This window comes from Hippichthys cyanospilos, chromosome 2, assembly GCF_059441005.1.
Source record: "Hippichthys cyanospilos isolate Australia breed blue-spotted pipefish chromosome 2, RoL_Hcya_1.0, whole genome shotgun sequence".
Lineage (NCBI taxonomy): Eukaryota > Metazoa > Chordata > Actinopteri > Syngnathiformes > Syngnathidae > Hippichthys > Hippichthys cyanospilos.
In genome coordinates, this window is record NC_142370.1 from 11,937,682 (window position 1) to 11,960,185 (window position 22,504).

A 22,504-nucleotide genomic window follows, 5' to 3' on the forward strand; every position below is an offset into this window, starting at 1 on the left:
TGAATACAGAGAGCAACAGCACGCTGCAACCGTTATGATATTTTCTACGTCTCCGTAAAGACCGTTTCGTCCGCATGTTTGTTTATTTATGTTTGTATAACCACGACTAGAAAGCAGGTTTTGGGAGGCTCAGTTTTGAACCTTTTGTGAGACGTTCTCTCCTCGGAGTCAATTTTCCCACTTCGAAGTCAGCATACGCTAACAGCTTATGCGGGAAAACGGAAAAAGACTGTCTAAATTCCGACTCTGAATTCTGAGCTTGATGATACATATAATAGGAAACCAACCACAGTCACCGATAAAACATTACAAAAGGGGGAGTGGCTATCACGGTGATCGTGCGAGAATAGTGTGCGCAAAGGAACGTCTTCTAGACATTTCAGCATGGAATGTTTTTTGTTTGTTTGTTTTTTTTTAATACCGAGATGCACCGGAAGGATGGATAGACGGGTGCACTTTCTGCTTTGTCTTGACAAAGAGCTTGCAAATTTATATGTGAGCTCCAAAAAGGCAAACAAGGACCAACTGCTTCGACAGCAAGCTCTCACACCCGGTCCAGGGAAAAGGGCTCTATTTCAGGTGAAATTGAAATGTAGGAGCAATCGTGCCCTATACGTGGCGTTGGTTGTCATAAATACACATTGTAAATACATTTTTTTTCTGCATACATTGTTTATGTTTGTGCGATTTATGTTACTGTAATTTCGCTTTGACATTGGATAGACTTCAAATTCTTTCAGTTGGGTTATTTTCCCTCCATTTTAAAATCGGATTTAGAGTATATTTTTCTATGCATTAAAAATAAATTCAAGCTTATTGGCTGTAAAATTATTCATTTTTTTTCCTACTGAACTGTCACACGCGGAATTGAAAAACAATGGAGATAGCCAAAATTAAGATACAGAGACTGAAATAGTGTTGAACAAGTCATTGTTTTTATCACTAAATATATTTCCAAAGGTGTTATTAACATGAGATTCTCACCAAGATGTAAGAAACAACCAAATTAATACATTCTTGTAAAGAGAGCAGAAAAAAATAACTTGGAAATTGTGTGTAATGTGAACATTAATGTGTGAAATTACTCGGCAAATGCGCAACTGAGGAGCACAAGGCTGGAATTGTGAATGGGATTGGGCACAAGAGTGTGCCTCTTTGCAGTGACCACTTTGGACTGCCAATCAGCAAGAGGATACGCACAGGATCCACTCAACTCTTTGAGATGCCCATGAGGAGAAGCAATATAGAAAAGATGACTGCTTTAATACTTGAATACCTCCTCTCATTCTCGACTTGATTTAAAAGACCTAAAATACTCATGAAAAGTTAAGTTTCCCATAGTACAGAATTAAGGATGCCACATTTTCTTTTGCAGAATCTATGAGGCTGGCTTGACAGGAGACATGGATCCAATTGAAGATTATGAACCACCGCCGGTTGACATTGCTGCCAACGATCATGATGAAGTTGATGTTACTTCTTGGGTGTCAATCTGTCCGAGAGGCCTCTGGACCGTCCAGAAGACGCTGACGCACTCTGCAAACCAAAAAAAAGTTTCTTATTCTGCGGAAGGTGCCTGCAACATTCATTTTATTTATTATTCATTCACATTCATTCATTCGTGTCCAAATATATTGGTCAACTAATGGATTATCAAAATAAATCATTAAAAAGAATTATAATTGAATAATGGTTTAGAGTCATTGTCTAACAAAATTGTCCAGATCTTCTAATTTTAGTCTATCAATCATACATATACTCTTTTTTTTTCTGGCTGATTATGTTTTGTTTGATGATTGTTTTGTTTGTTTCATTAAAATAAGACACGAAAAATGTTATTTGGGAAGTAATGATGAGAGACGTTTTTGGTGACACTTTTTTTTTTTTTTTTTTTTTTCCCTCCTAGCACTGTCGTCCATTTGCAAGCCAAGGTTGGGTTCTCTATGCCGTGTCCGTGCGTGTGTGACGGATCAAGCTGGAAAATCTGTGAAAGAAGAGACCAAGCAAGAAGGTCCTCATGATTTTGGACAAGCGGCCTTCCTACAGCGTCAGCTGGACTGTGTTCTGCAGATACCACTGGGTGACTGGACCACACTTCGACTTGGCGAGGGTCATTGTGATGTTACGGAAGCCTGCTTGGAAACTATGAGAGCTGGAGACACATGCCAGGTATGGAAAAAGTCTAAAAACACCCATGGCAATCACAGCGTGGGTTTTAGTCAAGCTTTTTCCCTGTTTCCTCTAACACAGTGATGATTAATCTTTTTTTACTGATGTGTACCCCCTGGGAATTTTTTTTCAGCCACCCCCTAACCACAAATTTTGGGTTAAAAAAGACGGGAAAAAATGCTTTAACTGGTGCATTCTGGCATCTGTGTCTAATTTATTAAACTGTAAATGCATTGGTGGTCTCGATGTGTATTTTATTCAGCAACTAACATGTTTCATATGTGGTTTGCATCCCAGAAGATGTTGTCACAATTTTTGTGCATTTTTGTATTGAGCTTAACAAAATTAAGGCGCACAACGTTTTGCAAGGGAGTCACAATAGAAATAACCTCCCTCGTGTTCTAATTTATTTGCGCTGAATTTGAAAGAAAACTGCACTGTCACATCATTAAATAGCATTCAATTAGGTTTGCTGATGTGTGGAAAGCCTCTAAAATCTCAGGTCCCCACATACTCCCAATTGTATTGAGGATTAAAACTGCAGAAATAATGAATAAGTAAAGAAATGTACAGATACACATGAATATAAACAAATTGTAATGAAGATAAAAACAGCAATTGACAGGCAATGACAAAATGAACACAACAGTGGACACTAATAGACTGGGTCTGAGGAGGATATTCATTCTCACTGCTACATTCAAATTTAACATTTTCATGTAAGTGTATGCTTTTTATTTTGTGAATAAATCTGATGTTTAAAAAAAATCTGTTCTGGAACAAAACTAAATCAATTCAGATGATTGTAATTGGAATCTACTGTGTAAATATCAAAACTATGTGTTACAAAAAAGTAAAAATAACTGCTGATGTTTAGTTTCATTTTGACCTCGAGCTCTTCATCCTGGCTGACGTCATCGTGTCTGCGTTTTGCGCCTGTGGAGTATTCTGAGCAAAGGGTAATAGGAAAAGTATACCCTGAGCAAAGGATATAAGAGTTCTTTAACAAACTTAAAAACGACGACGACAACAAAAAAAACACATCTTTGACAATCCTGAAATGGCATCGTCTTAGATTGTGATTGTAATTGTAATTTGCCATTCAGCCCCGATAGACGATAAGAAAACTTTGCAAATACGGAAGGCAAAAATAATCTCACTGCATAAAAACAGCCTGATTTCTACTGACACATGCCAAGACAAGTCTAACGTTGGCGTCTTGCTGCTCAGATACGACTCACCCCGGCAAATGGAGACAACGTGTGGCATTCTCAGCCCATGCAAGAGATACTTGCCACTGTGGAACTCCAAGCTTTCACCCCTGGGAAGGAAACCTGGCAGATGTCGCCCGGTGAAAAATGGGAGTGGGTGAGGTGCCATAAGGAAAGAGGCGGCCAGAGATTCAGAAGCGGAGATTTGTGGGGAGCGTCGGACAGCTACAGCCGCGCCCTCAAACTGCTCATCACCCTGCAGGGCCGCGAATCAGACAGGCAAGAAGACCAAATGGAAGAACAAAGTACGGCGCCTTCTGAAGATCCACCATGCGGTCCCACTGTGCATCAAGTGCAAAGCACGAAAGCAGAACTTCATTCCAACTTGTCCTTGTGTCAGCTCAAACTAAAGCAGCCGGTGCGGGCCAAAGAAAGCGCTGCTAGGGCCACACAGCTGGAGCCGGGCGGGGCCAAAGCTTGGTACCGACTCGGCCAAGCCTGCCAGATGGTGAATGAGCTGGAGGAGGCCCGGAAAGCCTTTCGAGAACTCCTGAAGCTGCAGCCGGAATCCACGGCGGCCGTGAAGGCTCTGAAAGACATCGCGTGTCGGGAGAAGGCGTCGAATGCACAGCTGGGACAGAGACTTAGTAAAATGTTCAACTAGAATGCAGGAAAAGCTTCTTCTTCTCATATCCTCCTGAGACTCTTTTTTTAAAAAAATTGTCTCTACTATAGTAGACATTTAGTTTTGCTCTATATATTTTGACTCATTCGACCCAGCCTACTAAGTTCTATTGTGCTTGCTAGAAGATGCCCTGTCCATTCCAATGATGCTTCATGTGTTTTGGTGGGATGCAGTTCATTTGCTGTCTTGCTGAGACTAAAATGACAAGAGTGGACACGAATGATTAGGCTGGGTCTTAGGAGGACAACGTGATTATAGCCAGTGCAAATTTTACACAACAGTCAGGAGCATTCCGCAAGGGCCAATATCATGCATGGTTTTGATGCTTCTCTCTCTAATACACCTTACACCAGGGATATCAACGTTTGTTTGGTCAGGGGCCAGATGGAAAAATTAACTCCAAGCCGAGGGCCGGACTGATGACGAATGTCCTTTAAAAAAAAAAAAAAAAAACGCACATAGTCTAATGCAGTGGTTCTCAACTTATTTTAGTCGGTGATGTACCCCCTGTGAAATGAATTTTCAGCCAAGTACCCCTTAACCCAGGGGTGTCAAACTCATTTTTGTCGCGGGCCATTTTGTAGCGAGAACTTCCTTCATTGGGCCGATATGTTGAGGAAACCAAGTCGATTTTAAATTGTCTCATAGTATTATTACTGTACACAGCAAATTGATAGCTTAGTTGTTTTGAAATCAGAAGTAAAGCAGTCTAGTTTGTTCATTTATTGTTTACATAAAATGATGTGGCGGGCCGAATTTCGCCCCTGGGCCTTGAGTTTGACACCGGTACCTTAACCAGTGCAAAGCATTTTTGGGTTAAAAAAAAACAAAAACCTCAAAACATGCCATCAGTGTCTGATTTAATAAACTTTAGACCCATTCAAACTTCATTTGTATTGGTCCACAAAAAGTAATGAATTTAAGTGTACCTGTTATTTTATATACATTTTTTTTTAGAGCAGGTCTGACACTTCAGGTTGATAAATATTAGCCTTTTTATGACCAATGCCTGAATGGGTGTGTTACTCTAGAATGCCTTAATTTTTGTATTTAAAAAAAAAAAAAAAAAGCTAAATAAAAATGTTTGACCTTATCTATTTTGTTTTCACATAAAATGTTACAAAAAAAATGCTGTTTAAAAAAAAACTAAGCTTTTCTGGATTGGACAGCCTCTAACGGCTGTTATTGGCATACTAAGGTTGTTTTTTTTTTTTTTTGGGGGGGGGGGGCACAAGATGGAAAAAGCGGAGTGAAAAGTCAAAACCCAGGATCGAACCACGGACCTTCCGATCTTCAGTCTAACGCTCTTTCGACTGAGATATTTTGAAGCATGGATGGTTTGGTGTTGTTACTTTTCATAAAATTGTGACAAATTGTAAAAGTTTATTCAACATTCTGGTCTCTATCACTAACTTTCTCCACAGACCGTATTGATTAAACAGCACCAGTTGTTTTCCATCTCCCCAGCGTCTCCCAAGTGTGTGCTTTCCTTGCAATATCTGGGAATAAGTCCCAATCACATCATCTTCATTGTTTCTTCGACTTGTGAGACCTTCTCCCATCTGAAAGTGCCTGTGCTAATGACAGCTGTCTCCATGCGTCCACAATGAGCATCAGTGGCACAACGACCCACAGAGCATTCAAGAAAACAAAGTAGAACCAAAAGTAGATGGGGTGTCCCAGCTCACTGTGAATGTACCCCTCTCTGTGCGCTAAGTAGAAGTACAGCACGGCTCCATAGAGCTGGCCTGGAGGAGGAGAAAAATAAAGACGATTACACCGACAATACTGGACAGTCGTGCGATGTAATGCAAAACCTGTTTTTTCTTACCGACTGAAAGTATGAGCTGCATGACAAATCTGTAGGGCTTGTTCGTTAAGAAAGAAAACACAGCCCAAAAACTGAACGGGCCCCATAACCACGCTGTCACCGTCTCCATACAAACAGTGAAGTTGTCAGCTCTGGACACATGAGAAAAATGATTTGACTAAAATCAGCAACTGCACGAGATATGTTCTGGTATATACATTAGATTTTTGTGCAATCTGAAACTCACATTACGTATCGACTGTCTCCTTTAGCATACTCTTTCCCTGGGAGAAACATATGAAACATTTTTATTATGACAAATTATGAAGTTTTTAAAATCTCTAAGACTTTCAAAACCTTTAGGGGGGGGGGTACAAAAACACGAACACGTTTTTGTTAAAAGGTTTAGGAATAACACAGGAAGGTCATAATTGTAGGTTATAGTGCATTTTTGGTTCATCCTAAAATATAGTGCATTTTTGGCTCATCCTAAAATTCACCCAAAAGTTGAAAACTTTTTGTGGCTTTGTCAAACGTGTACTCACACAACTGTGACAGGAAGCTTTGGTCTCCTGGAACGATGTCATAATAGAGAGTAAACCAGCCCTCGATGACACAGTGGATGAAACCACAAATGGCAAACCAGCCCACAGCCAGGCGCCTCAGTGCGCCCAGCCGGCCGGTAATCATCCACGTCACGAGTAGAAACACCGCAGACGCCGAGAAGAGAAACGTCAGGATCTCTGCCATAGATCGGTCATTGGCCACATAAGTGGGCAATACAAGATCCCTGGGCCAGTAGGGATGAAGAGGTGCAGATGCTGAGGTGGCTTCCATCGCCTGTTTTGGAGGAAGGAATTGTGAGCGCGCTTTTAAAACATTAGGTTGCACCTTGACCCGCATTGCGGTGATCAGACTTCATAAATGAATACAACAGCGTAATTACACATTAATTTCGAGCTGCTCCAAGACAGAATTGCAGAAAAAAAGTATGCCTTACGTTTCAAATCCGCTTTATCCCTCACCGGTGACGATCAGCAAAACTTCTGAACTTTAGAAGAAACTACACATTTGGAACTTTAACGCACTGCCTTACAAATGGATAAAAAAAAAAAGTCGAAATGCGGAACTCCAAAATGACACCTGGCTAACCAATCAGACTGCTTTATTTGTTGTGCCACATAGCATGTGATATCAATCGGGCTCACCGATTGGCTAGTGCTCTCGGAACATAACGTCATTGGTGGACTACGCCAATGAAAAAATGCTAGTACTGGACCGCGCTATTGACGTCGCCGTTAACTCGTCAAAAATGTGTTACATCACGAGGTAAAGTCAAAAATTCCAATTTTTAATGCTTCCGATTAGACCCCAGGAAAAGTATACCCTAGCCGTGAGAGGGACTGTTTTCCCTGCCGTGACCCGGATTCGAACCGGGGTTGCTGCGGCCACAACGCAGAGTACTAACCACTATACGATCACGGCGAGCTACTGGGTATAACGACGATTAGCAAAGATTTTGCTTTTATAAAATAAAAAATTGAAAAAAATGGACAATTTTGGTTTCCGTTAAATAACTACCTTTACCAGACCAAAGGCAAGACACTATGAGTATTTGCATAATGCATTGCAAAACTGCACATGGTCTCTTTTATATGTTCTACTAGTGTTTGCATATTGTATAACAAGAGTTGTTCATACAGTTCTTCCTCTGTCTTGGAATTACTGCAATAAAAAAAAAAAGATTCATACCCACAACAACCCCCGCCCACCCGAGACATAAATAATACAATGTTTTGTGCATTTAAATAGTTATACTGCAGAATAAATAGTCTTTAGACTCTTCAACGTGATTTTTGTTGCACTTCGTTTAATGAGCACTAGATTTCATTTTTCCGCCTACAGCCCGAAGCCAGCTGGGATAAGCACCAACGATCCTGTGACCATTGTGAGGACCGGTGGCGATTGAAAATGGATGCCCCGTGGTACTGAGGTCTACATTAACCTCTTGACATGGGATCGATGTGCAGGACACGTTTCTAAAAAAATTGTGGGGAATTCGGCTCCTCAACCTGTTAAATGGAGTGACCACTAAAAACTGTACATCGGAAACTGTGGATGAATCATTGTGGACATTTGGTGTCAGGGCTGAAAAGGGACTCAACTCCCAGCATGTTCATATGCAGTGCGCGTGGTGTCCCACGAGGTGGCGACATTTGGCTTCCGAAACCCTCTAAATTTCAGTTGATAGTACAGTACATTTAAAAAAACAAAAACAAAAAAACTCATGTGTCAATACAGTGCGTGCAGTGACAGAAACGTCCAAAAGATACTTATACTCAACATGTTTTTATTTTGGTAAAATACTTGTTTTAACAATTGAAATGACACAACCATTAAATATTTAATGTTTGATTCGGTGAATTAATGTAACTCTAAAATAGCCAAAACGCCAAAACCAGCATCATTCTAATATGACTGTTCCATAAACTAAAGTTAAATAAAAAGAAAAATACAAAACAATTCACAAGTATATACAGTATTTTTCCATTTTAGACAATCCTCAATAGATGCACACACGCTTTCATTTTTCCTTGACGTCATCAAATAGTTTCATCCATCTGTTGAAAAGAAAATCTAATGTGGCTCACGATCACAAATGTTTTTGCACTAACTATATGAACAGTGATCATGACAATGCTCAATGACAACATTACAGGGATGACTGGTGACGGTAAATGAACATTGTAGGAATTATGTACATTTTTATATCTGATAATAAATCTTTTATCAATTTTCTCTGGAGGGATATAGTGCTATATCGATTGATTGCCTCTTCTTGTGATAAAATCAGTTGGGCATTGTGATTAAAAAGAGTTGCCTTTTGTCATTCATATTTTTTTTTTGTCCGCGTTTTTCGTTTTTATGATGCTGTCTTCTCAGATTATACTGTTTCATTATCAGCAGCCTTGCTCCACACAGAAGACACACGGCTTTTCCAGCAACCTCCGCGAACATGTAACATGGACTATAAGGCGAACATGAACATGGACCATAAGGCGCACCGGTATATAAGCCGCAGCGGCAAAAATTGAGCAAAAAAAACAACAACATTATATTTATAGAAAATGGATGAATGCATATTACCAACAGAATAGTCCAGAGTTACATAGCAGTTCAAACTCGAAATCGATACTTCGATAGCATTCCGTCTCCCGTTGTTTAATTGATCGATTATTTTAGTGAACATTGCACACAGTGCAAATGAATAATATATACAATCATAAATTTATAAATACAATCATATATACTGTATACCGTATTTCAAATTTACACGTCACAAACTTTTATACAAGGTCTTATTCAATTTAGTAGACCTTTTTTTAATATATAATTTTAATCATATATTTTAAACCTCTTTTTGATCACATGCATTGATTGACATCTTTTCAGTTCTAGATCATAACTGTTCCATGAACTGACTCCTTGAACACACAGTTGCTTGACCGGTGGGAAAAACCAGCAGATAAGGTGCACCCAACTATAAGCCGCAGGGGCTCAAATCATGAGGAAAAAGTCGCGGCTCATAGTCTGAAAAATAAGGCAATTCACATGATCAGGATCGTTATCGGGCTTTCACAGAGATTTCTAAATAGGTTTGATCAGGTGTGATGAAAGAGGGAGCGATACAATGATTATATTTACTTCTAATTCAATATAGTATGCATCCGTTTTGGCACGTTTGCGCTTCCGTCATGCGCCGCCTCATTTTTGTCTTCGTTGCCAACAACAGGACCGCGTGGACATTTTTTCCGGCGGACTTTGCCCTATATGAAAAGGAAAAGACGGCTTGACTTGTTCGTTCGAGACAAAACTGCGAGAGCAGCGGCACGGCACTCGCGGAATTCAGCAGGCGGGGGGAGAAACACACCGAAGGGTGACGAAAAGACCCCCGTTTCAAACAAATTGGATGGGTCCGAAGACGGCTCAACGTGGAAGAGTAAAGTCGCGTGAAAAAAGTCGCGTGTCGAAAAAATAAAGCATCAAAACTTCAAATCGTTTTATTGTTGCGACATCAGTTTCAGCATTTGCATCTAAATTGCCTTGCAGTCCAGTACCGTTTCCACCCCACATCGTTTAATCTTAGTATTCTCCAGCCAAAACAAAATGTAGTAACATCGCTCCCTGGTTTGAAGCAATGACATCATCCATTTTTCATAATTGTTATGGTGGAACAACAAGATGGCTGTTTTGTCTGTCTCCTGAGAAAACACATTCATTGCCTCGCGTGTTGTTGTGTTGTCTTCACACCTCTGATTGCAAACCACTCATCAGCGCACGCTAATGGGCCAAGGTGTCAAAAACATAGCCGACTGAAATCTCATGAGACCAACCTCCAGGGACACAGCTGCCATACTTGAAAATACATTTGACAAATAATAGATTTAAATGGATTCCAACATTTTTGATATTAAGTGCTTAACCAAGAACCTTATTGTCATGATGTCCCCTGGGAGTGCACATGGCCGACACATCCTGGAACTTGGGGAGCCAGGGAAGCAGTCATGGGGGTTTCAACTTTCTACTCAAGAATTTCACAATTGTGGGTGCCGACTAGTGGGATCCCCCAGGTTGGCATGCCATGTCCGGTACTAGTTCATGGCCAACTTGACCATTAGAGATGGGAAATCGATCCGATTTTTTTGGATTGCTTCGCGATGACCTCATCAATTCTCTATTGATAAAATGGGAGAGTAAACAGGTAGATTAGCATCTGCTTTGTTTCAAGTCTGCGATTTAGAGCAACAGACTAACGTTGATTGCTTCATATGTTGCCGATATTGTTTTATTGGGCTCAAAACGCCACCCCACTGGGCATCTGCCCTTTATGCCGGATGATCAATCCGGCCTTGATTGTATCTGTAAACATGAGGATCAACATCAAAAACAATCTTCATATGTGATGTTTGCATGTCCTCCCCTTACCTGCGTGGGTTCGCTCCCCCATTCCCATAAAACATGCATGGTAAGTATTTTGGACACTCCAAATAAGTAGAAGTACCGTAGGCACATCTTCACCTAGAAGTCGGTACCTCTGAATTATTTTTTGCAAAGTTCCCCCTAGAAGAGAGAAAACGCTTTGCGCCCTCGCCACTCACCACGGAGACTATAAATATAATCATTATTGACGAATCAACTTTCAACACATTAAGTTGACCTTTGATAGGGTTTTCACATGGTACAGATTAGTATGAAAGAGAAAAAAAATACATAAAATGTGTTTAAACTATACATTTTTGACCAAGCAACCATTTCATGATGAAAAAATATTAAATCAATAAATAATACATGTAAATTAATAGGAAACTATCACAGAGCACAAATATCTTAAAGATTTTTTTTTTCACTGTTAAATATTTCTCCATGGTGTCTCCCGAGTTTCTTGTTGACATCAAATGAAAAAGTTTCAAACTCCCACTCAGACTTTAACAATGAGAGCGCCCATGTACTACCTGGTGCCATAGATGTGCAATTACACGTCACAAGACAAAAACGAAGCCTGTTTCCCAGAGTCATACAGTAGAGGAAATAGGTATTTGATCCCCCGCTGATTTTGGAAGCTGTCATACTGAGAAATAAATTGAGTCTCTGATTTTTTAGGTTGGCCTCGTTGCATTTCCATCCTTTATTGTCACACAAAGCATTAACAATTGTTGCGGCAATTGGCTTGACATTTTTTTCTAAAGTGTACACTACTAAGCAGGTAGCTGGGACTGGGTGGACTTTGCTTCTGAATTCCTATTCCACAAACACAATGTTGCATCAGAATAGAACGTTTAGACTAGTGGAGACAAATTGAAGGCGTTATTGTAAAGAAGATCTTTTGGATGACTTCCCCTATGATGAGCGCGACTTTTATTCAATATGCGTGCCACACTCACTGGGCCCAGTGGCAAGCCAAACATTTGCAGCCGCCTGAGACAGAAGGTGAAATAAAAACAGTAAGATTCCTGCCGAAAAGCGTGACTGTGAAAGCGTTCCAGTGAGCAGAGGTGGCAAATCCAGGTCCATTAAGTACAAACTCTGCCACCGTTTGAATTAAGCCACAGGTGCTTCGAATCAACTTGCAGTCAAATGAGCTAAAGCCAAAATGTGGAAGGGTTTTTTATTTTCTGGACCTGATTTTTCCATATGTGTCAGTCAGTATCCTCATAGGGCCTGCAAGAAATTGTACATTTTGTTACTGTTACCAGGGACCAAGCCCAAATGAATGAGCAATTCCGCACTCGCCCGAGAGCATGTATTTTTACTCTGAAGGTTTGCCAATAAAGACTCATACAAATATTAATGTATTTTGTCTTTGTATTGACAGAAATACATATTTTTCCAATTCAATATATCAATAAAATAGTGTGTACATGGAACTGTGTGTTATTCTAATAAGACTGAGAGAACGTAATGTCGGTATAAAGCAGATATAGTCTTGGCCCGGGAGAAATAAAGACAAGTCGGCACCTCCAAAAGGAACAGATGGCATCCCCCGACACAACATTCCACCAGGAGCAAAAGGCTAGGTGTGGCCTTCAAGAGAAGATATCAGACAGGGTTTATGGCACTCAGACTTCCTCCCGCTTCAAAGATAGGCCGGCAGAACAAAGACTTTTGAAGACACCTTCCCCACGCAAACAGACCCCCGCGCACGCATGCACGTGCACGCACGCACACACACACACACACACACACACACACACACACACACACACACACCTGCATTCTACAGTGGGACTACATGCCCCAAAAGGGTATAAGAACTGAATGTGGAAGGTGAAACGTTGCCATTTTCTGCTCCGACCCGTGGCAGGACTGGCCCGAGGCCTCCTGTACTACTCCCACTACTGTACTACTCCCACTCTGTCTGGATGAAACATATTGTTTCACTATGTTGTGGTGTGGGCGATCTTTCAACAAACACAAACATGCTGGGAACTAGTTTAAGGCAAGAAGCTTTTTCTAGATGCCTTCAGAATGCAGAGTTTATTAAGTGTGTAGAGATCAGGTTCCGAGGCCATTTCGCCTTCTAAGACTCTACCCCGGAACTCCTAATACCACTCGGATGAGTGCAAAAGCTGTTGGTTTTCCTTCAGCCCAGTGTAATATACCCATCCATCTATTTTCACAACCAATCACACCTAAGGACAATTTAATATGTCCAATACACCTGCCATGCATGTTTGTGAAGTGTTGGAGGACGCCGGAGTGCCCGGAGAGAACCCACGCGGGAGAACATGCAAACCCCACACAAGAAGGCCGTAGCCAGGTGAATTTGAACTCCAGTCCCTTTAACTGAGGCTGACGTGCTGTTCACTGCTCCACCGAGCTGCCCTGTTTTATACATTTGTCCAAATAGTACAGTATTTCTCTTTCATTCCCCTCCATCTTCAGTTCAAGTTGAGCCACATTAAAGAAAGGATCGGTTGTCCAAGGTCCTTCTTTGGCCTTCATCCTGTAAACACCTGACATACAGCTCGAAAAACTTGTTTATCCGTAATTTCAAGTGAAAACATTACTGTGTAGATAATATAATGTAAGGTGCTCTATGTATCTTCATATTGGTGTGAATAATAGTAGCCAACTATTCATGGTGATGTCATACTTGGAACTTTGGCAAACTCCAATGGGGTTTTCTCGGGGGAGGAACCAGACAACATAAACGAGGCGGTCAACAGAGGTTGAGACCCACTGCCGTCTCAGCTCCAGCTTCTCGATGGAGATGGGGGAGGAATCGGCAATGGAATCAGAGCTCTGCTTTCCCCAGAAGGCCAACCTCTCCTGCAAGATGTCCTCATCTGATGATCTTGCCTTGAGAGTCCTCACAGGCGTTCTGCTGCCCATCTCCTGCGCCCTCGCCGTGCTGCTCAACCTGCTGGTGATCATAGCCATCTCCCACTTCAGGCACATGTTCTTTCTCCTGCCTCGCAGCTCTGTTTCACATGTCGGTGCTCTGTGATATTAACGTTGTTCGGCTTTACTTTTTTGTTCGGTGCAAATGACTTCATCTTGTACGTGATGTTGTCTTTTTATGTCATTCTTTCTTGTGTGCAGGCAGCTCCACACTCCCACCAACCTCCTCCTCGTCTCTCTGGCTGTGGCTGACTTGCTCGTGGGTCTCCTGATGATATTTGTACAGATGTACTTAACGGCATCCTGCTGGACGCTTGGTGACATTGTGTGTATTCTCATTGGTCTGATATTTTCCATTGTGACTTCTGCCTCAGTAGGAAACATGTTGCTGATATCAGCTGACCGTTATTTTGCAATTTGTAATCCTTTGCATTATAATGTCAAAGTTACCATGAAAAGAATGAAAATGTGTGTTGGTCTCTCTTGGCTCTCATCTTTTCTCTACTGTAGCATAATTTGGAGCGACCAGCTGGTGCATCCAGGGAAGTTTAACTCGTGCTATGGAGAGTGTGTGCATGCTTTTTCCTTTGAGACAGCTGTTGTTGACTTGATTGTGACATTCTGCATTCCTCTCTGCATCATTGTCATTCTCTACACCAGAGTGTTTGCGGTAGCTGTGTCTCAGTCGCGAGCCCTGCGCCCTCATATGAATTGTGCCCAAGTGCAACATTCTGTCCCTATGAGACCAAAAAAATCTGAGTTGAAAGCGGCCAGGACTCTTGGTGTTCTTATTCTCGTCTTCCTCTCGTGCTTTTGTCCGTATTATGGTCTCTCTCTCACTAATGACAGCCAACAAATGTCTGTATTTTATATTTATGCTATTGTTTTATTATCTTTCAACTCGTGCGTGAACCCCTTGATATACGCCTTATTTTACCCCTGGTTTCGGAGAGCCGTTCGGCACATCGTCACCCTGCGCATACTGCAGCCTGCCTCCCGAGAACTCAGCATGCAGTAGAGGGATGACTTTCTACAAATGTGCTCGTTTTACTTTTGCTCTCAGAAATCACCAATTAAGAATAACGATTGCATTAGGAATAACCCTGTGAGCCACATTTGATTTGATTTTTCAAAATCTGGGAACATGCTTCTACCGTAAAATTAAAAAAAATAATGCTTTTGTATTATTTGTGCATTTTCTCACCGAACAATCATAATAACATTAAGTTGGTAAACGTATGTAAATGTGTATTTGGCTGTTCGGAATTAGAATCATTGACTGAATACATTATTAAATGAGATCAACAACAAATTATTATACGACTAATGCAACATGATGTTTTCATCTTGTCAATTTTATGTATTCTTGTCATTTCAGCTGTTGAGCCAAGTATTTATTCAAATACTGTAAAAAATGTTGGCATGCTATGCGGTCTCTGTTCTTCAGGTTCTGTCTGCACTGTACTGAGAGAGGGAAGAATAAAAAAAAAAAGGAAATTGATTGTAACTTGGTGAATTATTCATGCCATATGTGTCACTTGAGGCGCGCCGGGAGTTGTAGTTTCTTTTTGACCCTGCCCGTCCGAATGTCTACAAGTTCCTACACCTTGTTCCTAATGTACAAAACGCCATGATTGCCCACATAGAGAAAAATAGTGCACTCAAGATCAGTCAAAACTCATTTGGGAGTGAGTGCGCCTTGTTGATCACTTAACAGGTTCATTCGGACCACAATACATTGTGAGCGATAAAAAGCTCTGCCCAGCAGATGGCGGGATTTTGGCACGGGAGGTTTCTTGCTCACGCTGCTATTCTATGTATCCCTTTATGATTCCCCATATTTTCCCAAATACATGACACAAATGTGTATAAGCCACACCCTTAGTTTTGGAGAGAAATTCTGGTCCTTTCGATTTTATCATGTGTAAGATGCACCGACACTTTGGCAACAATGTAAACACTACAGCAAAACATAATGAAGATCATCTTTTCTAAACCCTTTATATTTTCTCGTGTTCATATTCGTTAATTATTTATTTGTTCAGCGTTAAGTATAATTCAGATTTCCCACATTGTGAGTGGTCACTGAACATCTAGCCTGTGTAACGTCGAATGTGTTAGCAACACGGTTTGAGTTCATATTACCATAAATGCCCAAAGTTGAGCAGCGTCCGTGTTTCATCAACTTAATGATTGTGTAATAAATAAATGAGCCAAATGGAATACCTCTCCGTGTGCTCTAACCGGCGCAATCTTAATTGAATCGGCTGGAAACGTCATCTTTTACATTATCCTCCCGATTTTATGAATATTCCTTTGTGTGAACAAGGGCCGACTCGGACGTTAAGTCTGCCTGCTTCCTTTATTGAAAATAATGCCAAAGGAACCTCAGCTAATGCAAGCTTGTGTTAGCTGCAACAGGCACTTGATGCTAACAGCCAACTGACGCTTCACTCCTCTAGCGCCTCCCATGACGGTATTTATCGTAAGTAAGAATATGGCCGATATAAGAATGCACATCTATGTGTCATAATTCGGCTTATGGGGCTGATGGATCAATTTTCCTCGGATGCTGTCGAGACATTCTTGAGAAAAAAGAGGCTATCGGGCAATTGGCTACTGAACGGTGCGCATTGGGGGAGGTTAAAAGTGGATATATGCAATGCTTACTCTAAATAAAGGCGGTATACCCTCCACTACACCACTGGTCCTCCACCGCAGGCTCTCCACTCCTCTTTTTCTCTTTCAGGCTTTTCAAATCTTTAGTACTGGGTGGCGAACGAGCTCTGTCTCTGTGAAAGCCTGGTCAAACGGGACATCCTTTACAAACCTTTGATCAAAATCGTTGTTGTGTAAGAGGCTTGATGAAAAACAAAAAAAATGCTACCACGACCATCCTCATTCAGAAGGTTTTAAAGGGACAATGTGTAAGATCTGGACTGTTTTTCATTCAAAAGGAACACATTAAATTCCTATGAATTACAAAAACTTGCAAAAAAATGTATTCTTAACGACCAACCGTGTGTTTTAAATACAATCGTAGGTCTCGTTATCATTAAATGATACTACATGGGGGGTGGCACTCCTCCGGAGGTTGCCATGTCTGTTATAGCTACGGACAGCAGGAGGCACTGCATTTACTGTAATGCCCCTAAAACGCCCACAGGCAAAAAATTACACAATATCCCTTTAAATGTAAATCTTTGCAACTGGGTGACAATGGCAACCACAAAGGGAGTCTAAAATACTGGATGGTCAAAGTGCCAATGGCATTAAGAGTTGGCGTTGACACTCAGATTCACAGCTTTTGTGGGACACTCCTGGTTGACATGCCTCTACAACGTCACGTGGACATCCAGGACAGCGCCTCTGGATTAGTGGTCCCCCCCTTTAAGAAGGGGGACCCAGTGCTCTCGCTCTCCTGCATCCCTGACACATACATTTTGCCAGCCAAACGCGGGGCACAAGGAGACCATTCACTCACCCATTCACACCAAAGGACAATTTAGTATGTCCAACACACCTGTCGTGCATGTTTATGGAGTGATGTGGATTTGAAGTCGAGACGCTGAACTGTGAGGCCAATGTGCTAATCGCTGCGCCAGCGAGCCGCCCTTTGTGACTTCGTCCAAAGTTGAAATGACCTATTCTTGGAAAGGTTATGACTGGGAAATATGTTCTCTTTGAATGAAAAAGGTGGTCTTTGAGAAAAGATGAACTTTGTGAAAATGATGTCTAGAATTTTTATTTTATTTTCAAGTTTGACATGATATCCGAAACAACATTTCAACATTATGTCACAACAGTTTAAACCCAAAGTGGGCGAGCCAGCTGACTATAGATCTGATAAGAAAGATTTGTAAATGAAAATGTTCATGTTGATTTAATATGATGTAAAGTGCCCTATGTCTATTCGTACGGGCGTTGATAATTGTAGTCATGATGACATCCTACTTGGGGAACTTTGGCAAACTTTGAGCCAATGGTATTTTCTTGGGGGAGGAACCAAACCACATAAATGAGGCGGTCAGCAGGGAGGTTTAGACCCACTGCCGTCTCAGCTCCAGCTTCTCCATGGAGATGGGAGAGCAATCGGCAATGGAATCAGAGCTCTGCTTTCCGCAGCAGGCCAACCTCTCCTGCAGGAAGTCGACGTCTGACGATCTTGCTTTGAAAGTCCTCACGGGCGTTCTGCTGCCCATCTCCTGCGCCCTCGCTATGCTGCTCAACCTGCTGGTGATCATTGCGATCTCCCACTTCAGGCACATGTTATTTCTCCTGTCTCGCAGCTCAGTTTTACATGTCGGTGCTATGTGATATTAACGTTGTTCAGGATTCATTTTGTTTGGTTCAAATTTCCCCATCTTGTGCATCACGCTGTCTTTTTTTCTTTCTCTCTCATGGGCAGGCAGCTCCACACTCCCACCAACCTCCTCCTCCTTTCTCTGGCTGTGGCTGACTTTCTTGTAGGCCTCATGATGATCCCTGGACAGCTCTACATATCAGCAAACTGCTGGATGATTGGTGACATTATGTGTTCTCTCTTTGCTCTATTATTTACCATTGTGTCTTATGCCTCAATAGGAAACATGGTGTTGATATCAGCTGACCGTTATGTGGCAATTTGTGACCCCCTGCATTATGACGCCAAAGTCACCGTGAAACGCATTCAAGTGTGTATTTGTGTCTGTTGGCTCTCGTCTCTTCTCTATGCCTGCGTCATTTTGAGTGACAACCTGGTCCATCCAGGGAAGTTTAACTCCTGCTATGGAGAGTGCGCCGTCGTTATTGACTTCCGTGCAGCTATTGTGGACTTGGTTGTGACATTCTGCATACCTCTCTGCATCATCGTCACTCTATACACCAGAGTTTTTGTGGTTGCTGTGTCTCAGGCGCGAGCTGTGCACTCTCATGCGAAATGTGCACAAGAGCTAAATTCTGCCCCTTTGAAACCAAAGAAATCCGAGCTGAAGGCGGCCAGGACTCTTGGTATTCTCGTTCTCGTCTTCCTCGCGTGCTTCTGTCCTTATTATGGTGTCTCGCTCACTAATGACAGTCAACAAATGTCTCTGGTTTATTTTTATGTTCTTTATATATATTATTTTAACTCGTGTGTGAACCCCTTGATATATGCCTTGTTTTACCCATGGTTTCGAAGAGCAGTTCGACACATTGTCACTCTGCGCATATTGCAGCCTGGCTCCCAAGAGCTCAACATGCAGTAGAAAGACGTCCTCGTAAACATGTGCTTGTTTTCCTTTTGCTGACTATCCACAGAACAATCAGACAATCACCAGAGGTTATTCTCAATGATGAGGGAATTGGAACTATCTGCTCAGGGTTCTTCTGTTTCATGTGGCATTCTTTCATCTTGTTATGTGACAATTCCTTCACGTCTATGCACGGTATTACCGTTGTTAATGATGTTCACTGCATGTACAGTATTAAATTGCTTACGGGCTACATTTGATTTTGGTTTTCAACAGGTAGGCGAACCTAATTATCGAGATCCACAAACAATTAACACGTGTATGCATTTAACGTGTATTTTCTAAAATTAAAGGTATTTTCACAAAATAATGATTCTTTTGTGTTATACTTTTCACAGTTAATTGAACAATTATGCATATATATTGGTAAACGAAAATAAACGTTTGTTTGGTTGTTTTGTAATTACAGTTATTTATTGAGTCAATTATTAAATGAGAACTATTCAAATACATTCAAAATGACGCATTAATCTGTTTTCTCTTTAATGTGTTGGTGATTTTAATTGGTAATATCGTAAAGCATTTCATAAAATAAAATGTTCAATGTGAATCGTTTGGCATTTTTTCTAATGTGACTGTACTGCACTGTGATACAACAAACAATAAATATTACTGTGACTAATAAAAGATATCGCCTGCAAATCGATGAGAGTACAGAAGGCCGAATATTGCCACCTTGTGGAGACCACAGAATGCCTGAGGCATATGCCGGGAGTTGGAGTTTTATATTCAATCCTGGTCAGCCGAAGTTACATCCAAACGCACACACACACACACACACACACACACACACACACACACACACACACACACACACACACACACACACACACACACACACACACACACACACAAAAACCTCCACACTTTACTTGTAAAAGTAATAAACAGCAATCAACATTCTACTGGTGTGGCGGTTGGCAAAGAAATACCTTGCATTCGCCGGAAGAGGGCAATGTTGTATTGAAACATAACCTAATTTTGTTCTGTTCGATTTCTATATTTTGTATTTCGGTTGAAATGGCTCCATATTATTTCTAAGTCCACTGGAGCAATAGTGTTAATTTATGGATGATTTTCAATCCGTCAGCTAGCAGAGTTTATTTAGGGTCGCGAAAGGGGCTTCCGGGAAAATCATTCACGCTGCTGTCATCAAGTCAGACGCGACGGCACGCGTGTATCCGAAGACGCAAAGTGTTCCAGCTTTGTCTATGTTTAGCGGCCCAAAGTGGTATGTATGAGTTTGGTTTATGTTTAAATGCATATTATGTTGTCCGTAGCTGACATCTCTTTTGTATGTGTCAGTTCTACGGTGTGAACTGTTGCAAACAAGTGCAGTCAGTAAAGCATCAGTACGAAGAACCTTGGTGTCTCTCCCTTTTTTTGGACAAAGCCGGCATAACTGGTATAGACGGTGTACTGCGAGCACAAAAACAAACCAGCCCAATTGAGCGCAGCGCAATGTTACATTTTGCCCCGCAGATGGCGGTATCTGATAAAACTCAAGAAGGCGCTTGGCTGGAGGTTTCTTGCTCGAACATGAGCCGTTTTTTTTGTTTTTATTTTTGCCACAATAATGGCCCCTTATATATTTGCCTGCTATCGGTACCTGTCCACCTTCTCGTCAATCGTCGAGCAATGACTCTTGAGACAAGAATGCGGATAATTACAAGAAATAAAGAAAACGAGAAAGAAAGAAGAGAAAAAAATAGTGAAAGAAGCTTTTGCTTTAACGCCACCCTTACGAATCACGAGGAGAATCACAGCACCTGTCTAGGCATAATCGACTTGAGGGGGAAGAAAAACTCCGAATTGTTATTTTGTAATTGTGATCTATGCGACCCCTTTTTTTTACATGACATTATGATGACAGTCGTGTTTGTGAATTATTAGAAGCAAAATCCACCTCTTTTTTTTCATCTAACTCACGAGCAACCATTTTGCTAACTGTGATGGGCAAATGGAGCGTCAAGAACTACTTTTGATATTTTGCCATTCTTCTAGAAGGCTTTCCTTGGTTCAAGGATGCATTGCAATAATGCATTGCAGTTGCACTAGCCTTTATTCTTAAACCAACAGCGCCATCTCGAAGGCTGACAGAAATTTACAAATGGCTCCTGAGGCTTAATTTTCCCATCAAAGCTGTCAACTATGATGTCATTTTCAGTTGCTAGCAAGTGGCAAAATGGCCACTCTTTGAGATTGATAAAAGCGGCTGGATTTTGCTGTTTGATTCATGTTTCACAAACATGGGGTAAGGGTAAATGAAGAAATAAGCCTCTATGACTATTTTTGATGCATTTTTGTTACCGTCCTGTACAGTCTTTTGTTGAAAAGAAGAAAAGGTGATTATGAAGGTTATATATATATATATATATATATATATATATATATATATATATATATATATATATATATATATATATATATATATATATATATATATTATTTATTTATTTTCATATATATATATTTATTTTCATATATATTTACGAACCCCCTGTTTTACATATTTTTTATCTTACGACATGGACCGCAGCGGTTTTTTGTCCCCCTCTTACGCACAAACCTTTCGTCTTACGAACCATCCAACATGCCGTCAGTGTGTCCGCACTATTTTTTTCGCTTTGGTGCATCAACAAAAACAACTTTTCTCGCATGTCACGGAAATGCCGATATGCTATTGGTCGATTAAGGTCACAGTCGCGGTTTCAGTCATGGAGATGCCGATATGCTATTGGTCGATTAAGGTCACAGTCAAGGTCTCAGTCACGAAGATGCCGATATGCTATTGGCCGAACGCCCTCATCTAGCCTGATGGCACGAGCTGGTCGGTGTGTTGTGAAGACTTTGCAAACTTTATCTGTTAGACATTGCTTCTAAAATTGCAAATTGCGGTGAAGGAAGAAGTAAGAGGATGATGACAATAGAAACCAAGCAGGAGACGAGTTAACGAGTTAACCTTGCTAGTGAGTATGGCCGTAACCGCTCGGCAATATGTACAATTCTCAATAACAAGGAAGCTATGAAAGCAAGCAAGTCTTCTAAGGGCAAGACTTTCCTTGCCAGGGGACGGACCTCGGTCAACAACAAAATGGCTTCTTCTATTATGGATTAAAGAGAAGGAAATCGCCGGTGATATGTTCTCCCACCGAGAGATACAAAAAATGTCAACATTTGAACTTAACTCTCCCGTTGTCCACGATCCTCCCCCGGGGTCTAGGCTTATGGTGCTCGTCTGGCTCAGCTCATAACAGAAGTTCACAAAGCGACTGCTGACATAACAGGCGCTCCTTGTCAGGTCTCGAGTCGCAGTTTGTGGAGGTTCAGGCACTCGGCGGTCAGACACTTCAACTTCAGCCTGTGGTCCAGCGTTTGTACTTCCCCAACCCAAACTACGACACCCCGTAGGCACGAGGCCTCTATCTAGCCCTCATTGAGCGAGCTTCAAGGCCAA

General features: G+C 41.3%; 4 protein-coding genes and 1 non-coding gene across 10 annotated transcripts in view; 3 read left to right on the forward strand and 2 right to left on the reverse strand.

The window, feature by feature from the left end:
• The window catches only part of fkbpl (FKBP prolyl isomerase like), a 21,903-nt gene extending 16,745 nt beyond the window's left edge, over window positions 1-5,158 (forward strand). For 5 of the 6 annotated variants that reach the window (XM_088404557.1, XM_088404584.1, XM_088404575.1 and 2 more), the window contains 3 exons: window positions 1,376-1,572; window positions 1,907-2,169; window positions 3,400-5,158. In XM_088404557.1, coding sequence (XP_088260683.1) covers window positions 1,404-1,572; window positions 1,907-2,169; window positions 3,400-4,044 — 1,077 coding nt within the window. In that variant the 5' untranslated portion in view covers window positions 1,376-1,403 and the 3' untranslated portion in view covers window positions 4,045-5,158. Of the gene's footprint in view, window positions 1-9; window positions 580-1,375; window positions 1,573-1,906; window positions 2,170-3,399 lie in introns of those variants that run through there. The other variant, XM_088404592.1, reaches the window with a different exon arrangement.
• Window positions 5,159-5,428: 270 nt separating this feature from the next.
• ebp (EBP cholestenol delta-isomerase) lies at window positions 5,429-7,012 on the reverse strand. The gene is made up of 5 exons (XM_088404617.1): window positions 6,876-7,012; window positions 6,421-6,715; window positions 6,123-6,159; window positions 5,897-6,027; window positions 5,429-5,813 (listed from the first exon to the last, which is right to left on the reverse strand). Exons 2-5 carry the CDS (start codon window positions 6,710-6,712, stop codon window positions 5,593-5,595), a joined length of 681 nt encoding a protein of 226 aa, XP_088260743.1. The 5' UTR covers window positions 6,713-6,715; window positions 6,876-7,012; the 3' UTR covers window positions 5,429-5,592.
• A 276-nt stretch (window positions 7,013-7,288) lies between these two features.
• On the reverse strand, window positions 7,289-7,360 carry trnah-gug (transfer RNA histidin (anticodon GUG)). The gene has a single exon. It is a non-coding gene; the product is annotated as a tRNA-His (tRNA).
• Window positions 7,361-13,634: 6,274 nt separating this feature from the next.
• On the forward strand, window positions 13,635-14,956 carry LOC148427319 (trace amine-associated receptor 13c-like). The gene is made up of 2 exons (XM_088407702.1): window positions 13,635-13,868; window positions 13,983-14,956. Exons 1-2 carry the CDS (start codon window positions 13,641-13,643, stop codon window positions 14,793-14,795), a joined length of 1,041 nt encoding a protein of 346 aa, XP_088263828.1. The 5' UTR covers window positions 13,635-13,640; the 3' UTR covers window positions 14,796-14,956.
• A 2,892-nt stretch (window positions 14,957-17,848) lies between these two features.
• LOC148427320 (trace amine-associated receptor 8a-like) lies at window positions 17,849-19,002 on the forward strand. The gene is made up of 2 exons (XM_088409168.1): window positions 17,849-18,039; window positions 18,186-19,002. Exons 1-2 carry the CDS (start codon window positions 17,852-17,854, stop codon window positions 19,000-19,002), a joined length of 1,005 nt encoding a protein of 334 aa, XP_088265294.1. The 5' UTR covers window positions 17,849-17,851.
• The last annotated feature ends 3,502 nt before the right edge of the window (window positions 19,003-22,504 follow it).

What these genes read in the sequence shown, in the direction of transcription:
- ebp (XM_088404617.1), bottom strand. Translation starts at nt 6,712, where the DNA reads ATGGAAGCCACCTCAGCATCTGCACCTCTTCATCCCTACTGGCCCAGG. An exon ending in AAGCTTCCTGTCACAGTTGT is followed by an intron (nt 6,160 to 6,420) that starts GTGAGTACACGT and finishes TGTTTCTCCCAG; the next exon opens with GGAAAGAGTATGCTAAAGGA. An exon ending in GCAGCTCATACTTTCAGTCG is followed by an intron (nt 5,814 to 5,896) that starts GTAAGAAAAAAC and finishes CTCCTCCTCCAG; the next exon opens with GCCAGCTCTATGGAGCCGTG.
- LOC148427319 (XM_088407702.1), top strand. Translation starts at nt 13,641, where the DNA reads ATGGAGATGGGGGAGGAATCGGCAATGGAATCAGAGCTCTGCTTTCCC. An exon ending in CTCGCAGCTCTGTTTCACAT is followed by an intron (nt 13,869 to 13,982) that starts GTCGGTGCTCTG and finishes GTGTGCAGGCAG; the next exon opens with CTCCACACTCCCACCAACCT.
- LOC148427320 (XM_088409168.1), top strand. Translation starts at nt 17,852, where the DNA reads ATGGAGATGGGAGAGCAATCGGCAATGGAATCAGAGCTCTGCTTTCCG. An exon ending in ATTGCGATCTCCCACTTCAG is followed by an intron (nt 18,040 to 18,185) that starts GCACATGTTATT and finishes TCTCATGGGCAG; the next exon opens with GCAGCTCCACACTCCCACCA.